This window comes from Martes martes (genome assembly GCF_963455335.1).
Source record: "Martes martes genome assembly, chromosome: 9".
Lineage (NCBI taxonomy): Eukaryota > Metazoa > Chordata > Mammalia > Carnivora > Mustelidae > Martes > Martes martes.
Genome location: NC_137896.1, coordinates 25,957,520 through 25,963,809, shown reverse-complemented (window position 1 = coordinate 25,963,809; position 6,290 = coordinate 25,957,520). Strand labels below are relative to the sequence as shown.

Here is a 6,290-nt window from a genome sequence, read left to right as displayed (position 1 = left end):
ACTCAAGACTACCCTGAACTCCTCTGAAAAGTCTCAAAGGACAGTGGATGAGAGCCCTTCTGTCCTTGGCGTTCCCTTCACCTTATTGAACGTGCCTGCCCCTGTCTGGGCTCCCCCCCAGGAGAGGGTGGGTCCACACGGGAGGTCTTCCCCAGCTCCCTTCCCCCACCCCCAGGTCCCGTCTACTATCCCCGCAAATACATTCTTCCCAGCCTCCCTGACACCGGAAGCTGCCGGCCCATAGCCATGTGACACAGCTCTGGCCCCTGAGAAGGAGGCAGAAGTCTGCTGGGGACAGTTCCAGGGACAGCGTTTGCTTTCCTGGTAAAAGTGAGAAACTCGCTCAGTTCAACCCTCCCCCTGCTTCCTGCTTTAAACAATGACGTGGCGCTGAAGTTTTGGAGGCCATAGGGGACCCAACAGGATGCTCGCCCGATGTGGTTTCTGCCTAACTCCAGATAAGCCCCTGCAAGTTGAGATACCTATTTTTCAGCCAGATGTCATCCTGATGCAGGGTAACTGGCATGTGACTCTGTCAGCCTACCTCCCAGACTGCTCACGTTTTCTCCCGGCCTTCCCGTGCCCACGGTTCCCTGGGTCTGGCCGAGGCCCACTTCTCCCCTCTCTGCTTACCCTGCATAAGTGAAAACTGTTTTCCTAAAAGCCTGTGGTCTTTTCCACCTGGCCAGGCCCTTGCAGTACTAAAATAGGAGATAAAGGAACCTAGAGAAATCCTTTCGCTCTTGAGGGCCTGCCTTTTAAAATGCCAAAGGATATTAACTCTACCATTATTCATCCTTTCTGTAATTAACTCATTAACATTATTATTAGCTCACATTGTTACTATTAACTCTAACCTCCTTTTTGCATTCTTTCTATAAGGTCCAATTCTCCTGATATTATCATTTATCCCCACTGCATGGATGAGAAGACTCAGGATGCTTGCGGAGATTGGGTAATTTTTCCAGAGTTGGAGAGAGCAGAACGAATCTTATAGGCAGACCTGAAACCATTTACCGAGGTCATTAATACCCACTGGCCCTGGGCGCCTCGCCTCCCTTCACCAACCATCCCTCCATCCCGGCCATACCAGGACCTCGTGCACCCCCATACCCTCAGCACGGGGTGGCCTGGTGGTGAGCAAGCAGCAAAGGAGACAGTCAGCAGCAGGTGTTTATTGGAGAGCAAGGGTGCCAGCCCCAGAACCACCTCCACATATTAAGGCTTAGAGGCCAGAGGCCTGATTCCATAGGGGAGGCAGCACAGGGAGGCATCTGGGCACATGTGCATGTAGGTTTCTTGCCTTGTACAGTAAGTCCGGCAGGCCCCCTGGCCCTTCCAGCACCGCTTAAATTCACTTCTCCCTAGGCAGAGGAAGACCACAGGTCACAGGGCAGCCCAGGCATTGCAGGTTAGACTGCTTTGACCATACATCAGGGGTTAAGCCACAGGTCACAGATAAAACCCCTGACCACAAGCTAGACCATGGGACCCACATTAGATCACAAGTCTGATCTTTTGTTAGCTCTCCGGTCATTGTGTTGGGCGACTGATTACACAACAGCCCACAGGTCATAACTTAGGCCACAGGACAGGAACTCTGACCACAAGTCAAGGGGTTAGATTAGATGGAAGAGATTAGACCCCTAGGCACAGATGAGACAATTAGTTACAAATGAGCCCTCAGATTTCAGTCCAGATTAGCCCGTAGGTCACAAGTTAGACCACTAGCTATAAGTTAAAAACCGATTTCCTTTTTTTTTTTTTTAGATTTTTTTTTATTTACTTAGAGAGCAAGTGAGGGGAGGGGCAGAGGGAGATGGAAAGAGAATCTCAAGCAGACTCTGCATTGAGTTTGCAGCCTGACATGGGGCTTGACCTCACAACCCAGAGATCATGACCTGAGCTGGAATCAAGAGTCAGATACATATCCGACTGAGACACCCAGGTGCCCCTGGAAACTAATGTCTTGTCCACCCACCCCCTGCTCAGGTACACTCTAAGCACTTTTTAATCACAACACTATACAATTACAGTTGGTCTTATTATGATCCCCGTAATACAAGGTAAGGAAACTGAGGCACGGGAAGGTTAACAACCTTGCCCAAGATTACAGAGACATGAGGAGCAGAACCACGATTCAAACCCAGATAATCAGGCTCTAAAGTCCACACTCATAACCATGACACAAACTCCCTGGCACACATAGGGACCCGTTAAATATTAGCCACGGGCCATGGAAAACATAGGGTTTTGGAGGAACAGTTCCTCCTGTACCCCCTCTAAGGGTCTCTGGTCACAGCCTGAGGCATCGCCTTCATTTATTCATTCAACAAACCTGGGCCATTGGGAATACCACAATGAACAAGATGGGCCAAGGTCCATGCCCTCAAGGAGCTTCTAGAAGGAAAGGCAATTCATACCCTAGCGAATAAATACAATCACTAGAACTGTGGAAAGCGTCCCGAAGGAAACCATCAGGATATGGTGATGGCCAGTTAGAACAGGTGTGCAAATTCGAGGAGAGAGGCAGGCTCAGGCAGACCTTTCTGTTTCAGCAGGATTTCTAGGCATGTGACCCAGGTGGACAGAGAGCAGCTCTGAAGAACTGAGCTGAGCAGGAGCTGGAGGGGAAAGGCTTCCACCCCTCTCCCTCGATTAAAAGAGATCCCACGGGGGCGCCTGGGGAGCTCAGTCAGTTGGGTGTCTGACTCTTGATTTTGGCTCCAGTCATGATCCCTGCGTTGGGCTCTGGACTCAGTGCGGAGTCTGCTTGGCGTTCTCTCTCTGCCTCTCTCTCTCTCTACCCCTCCCCACCATGTTATCTCTCTCTCTCTCTCTCTCAAATAAATAATTCCTTAAAAAGAGAGAGAGAGAGAGAGAGAGAGAGATATCCCACAGAACCCTCCCAATGGACCAACCCATGAGTGTTATTCTGCCCTGTCGACCAGCCATCCTTCCATCCTGCCAAGGTAGAGAATCTTAGAACGAGACTGACCTGGCCTCGAAATCTCTACAAGGCAGAGGGTCCACCCTCTGAAGGAGGCATGTGTATAGCGGTTAGCGGACGGCGTGAACCCAGCTCAGATCCAAATCCCAGCTCTGCCAGTTGCCGGCTTGGCCTCAGATTCCTCCTCTCTGGAACTTCCCCGCTTTCAGGGAGCAGCTATACGGACTTTCATCATTCTAGCACAGTGCCTGGCACATACTAAACACCCCATTCATGGCAAGCGAAATTATCAGAGTGACAGTGTAGAGGGCGGAGCAACCGCAGCCCATTCGCCGCCAAGCCTCTCCTTTCATAGGTCAGGACAGGAAGCGACTTACCCAGCTTTTCCCAGCCAGTAAGTGGTGGGTTCTGGAATCAGAACCCAAGACTCTGACTCCCAAGTGAGGGCAGTTCCTATAACTACTCTTAACACATCATCATATTTTGACCTTCTGATGACCCGGAGACCCAGAGTTGCTATTTTCTCCTACATGATCTGTACCTCCCGCCCTCCTCTTCTCTTTGACTTCATCTTCTCTCCTGGTGCACTCCCACTCCAAACCATAACCGGCCTCCTCAAGGCTCCTCAGACACATCCAGCACCCTCCTGCCTCCTGGTGCCTGAGAAGATCTTAATATTCTCACCACAGTCAGATCTCTGCTCAAAAACGACCTTACAGGGGTGCCTGGGTGGCTCAGTGGGTTAAAGCCTCTGTCTTCAGCTCAGGTCATCATCCCAGGGTCCTGGGATCAAGCCCCACATAGGGCTCTCTGCTCAGTGGGTAACCTGCTTCCCTCTCCCTCTCTGCCTGCCTCTCTGTCTACTTGTGATCTCTGTCTGTCAAATAAATAAATAAAATCTTTTAAAAAAACAAAAACAAAAAAAACGACCTTACATGAAGTGGTGAAGATACCTGAGACTGACTTCATGATAGTTCACTAAAACCAGGCTGGTTCATGGTGACAATTGTTGAGATTGGGTGAAGGTACACCGGGGTTTGTTATACCATTTTTAAATTTATGTTTGGCATTTTCTAAAATGAAAAGGTTTCTTTTAAAAATACCATTACAGGGGTGCCTGGGTGGCTCAGTGGGTTAAAGCCTCTGCCTTCGGCTCTGGTCATGATCCCAGGGGCCTGGGATCGAGCCCCACGTTGGGCTCTCTGCTCAGCGGGGAGCCTGCTTCCTCCTCTCTCTCTGTCTGCCTACTTGTGATATCTATCTAACAAGTAAATAAAATCTTTAAAAATAAATAAATAAATAATACCATTATATTATTCTCTACATTTGCATAAAAAAAGACTCACCTTGTTCTTTATATTAATCTCTCTACATTCATGTAAATTTCAAGTTGTTCAGAATAAAAAATACACAGGGCCTCCCTTGACCATCCCCATCAGCTCTCCCACCCATACCTCCCCCCACCACAAACAAACAACACACTGACCCCTGGCTCTGCTTCTATCCTTCTGAACACTTATCACCACCTGATATATCATGTGTTTATTTGGTTCTTTTCTGTCTAAAATACCAGCACCATGAAAGCAAGGACCTTGTTTTCTTTCCCTGCCAGATCCCCAACAGCTGTCATGGTGTCAACCCACAGTAAATATTCTTCAAAAAATATTTGTTGCGTGAACCCCATTTTAAGGATTAAGAAACTGAGGTGCAGACTGATTTAGGAAGTTGCCCTAAGGGGCCCAGCAGGTCAGAGGTGGGACCAGAACACAAACACTGGTGTAGGCCTCCTCTATCCCCCAGAACCTTGGAGGCTATTACACACACACACACACACACACACACACACACTTACCTGGAGGCAGATGACCCAGGGCCAGGAGAGCCACAATGAGCAGCAGCAGCTGTGTCATGACCACAGAGAACACTGGAGGAGCCAAGCATACTGAGCGTTGCTGCCTGCGGCCCAGCCTTTATCGGGGTGCAGATCAAGGCTGGAGTGTGGGCAACCCGAGGCCTGAGTGGGAGGCTGAGGCTCTGTGAGCCCAAGGATGTAGCTGGATCTCAGCCAGCTCTGCGGCAAACTGCTCAGCCATACAGTGAATGAGCGGCTGAACGGCCGAGCTGGGACTAGAAGCTAAGCTGCACGACAAGACACCAGTCACAGTCTATCTTGTAGGAAAGGGATGCTCAGAAGGCCAAACCACAGAAGGAGGCCAGGCGTGAGGGGGTACAGTGTCTGCCCCGAGCCCTGCGGGGGCTGAGCTAATCTAGAGACTTTCTCTGAGAGTTGCTCTGAGCTGGACACCCGGATCCCCTCAGCCATGACAATGAACCCCACGCACAGGTACAGCCTGGTCTGCAAGGGCCCACATACAAACCCACCCAGGTCCCTCGAGACCTCAAAGGAAGCACCCTGTTCAAAGAGCCTGGATCCTGGTCCCTCGGATGGCTGGAATCACCAGTTCCCTACAGCCAACTGCCCTACTCTATCACAATATGTCTCTCCACCACCAAGTGCCTAAGAAGAATTATTTTTAAAGCCATGGGCGGTGATGGAAAGGGACAGTTGGCTGAGAGGCAGAATCCTGAGCAGCCGGCCCAGATAAGCTTCAGTGTAATCATCCTTTTAGTGTTGTGCTGGAATTAAATGAGCTAATAATCGAGGCAAAGTGCTCAAATCATACCAGCCACAGCCCAAATGTCCAGCAAATATTCATCAGGGAGGGGACAGCCTTTCTTCCAGGCACAGGGCCGCCCCCTACAAGAGTGCTTAACCTAGAACTTGGTGAATGAATGAATGGAATGCCAAAATCGGATATCCAGAAGTCTTCAGTGCAGACTTCCTAGGCTCCCTCCTCCCCTGGAGCCATCTCCCCAGATTAATTCTCCATCCAGAGCTGAGTTTCTCAAAGTGGGGTCCATGAACTCTGCAAGATCACTGGGCATTTGTTTAATATGCAGATTTCTCAAGCCCTCCCCAGAACGGGCTGAATCTGCCTTTCCTGAAGGGTGAGACCTCGGAATCAACATTCAACCAGCTCCCCAGGTGGATTCTGCGAGGGCTAAAGTTGGCGCGCCCCGTCGGTGGCGTGGATGCAGAGGGGGTCCACACCCAGGAATTTAGAAATCCCTTCTTTCCTCTCTCTCGGGCCCCATCCCCCCGCCCCGACACTGCCACTACCACCCCAGGCGAAGGCCTTGCAGCAGTGGGTCAACTGAGCTCTGCGGAAAGTCGAAAAGTCGTTGGGCGGCGGAGGCCTCGGGGCGGGGACCCCGGGGCTGCCCTGACGGGGCGGGGCTGGACGGGGCGGGGTCGCGACTCCTCCCCCGGCCCCGGCGG

At 50.9% G+C, this 6,290-nt stretch overlaps 1 protein-coding gene across 1 annotated transcript; it reads right to left on the bottom strand.

Annotated features, from left to right (window-relative positions):
* Positions 1-1,218: 1,218 nt before the first annotated feature.
* On the bottom strand, positions 1,219-4,860 carry DEFB124 (defensin beta 124; the record flags this gene model as incomplete). The annotated part of the gene is made up of 2 exons (XM_080812766.1): positions 1,219-1,364; positions 4,803-4,860. 2 exons carry the CDS (start codon positions 4,858-4,860, stop codon positions 1,219-1,221), a joined length of 204 nt encoding a protein of 67 aa, XP_080668892.1.
* Between the last annotated feature and the right edge of the window lie 1,430 nt (positions 4,861-6,290).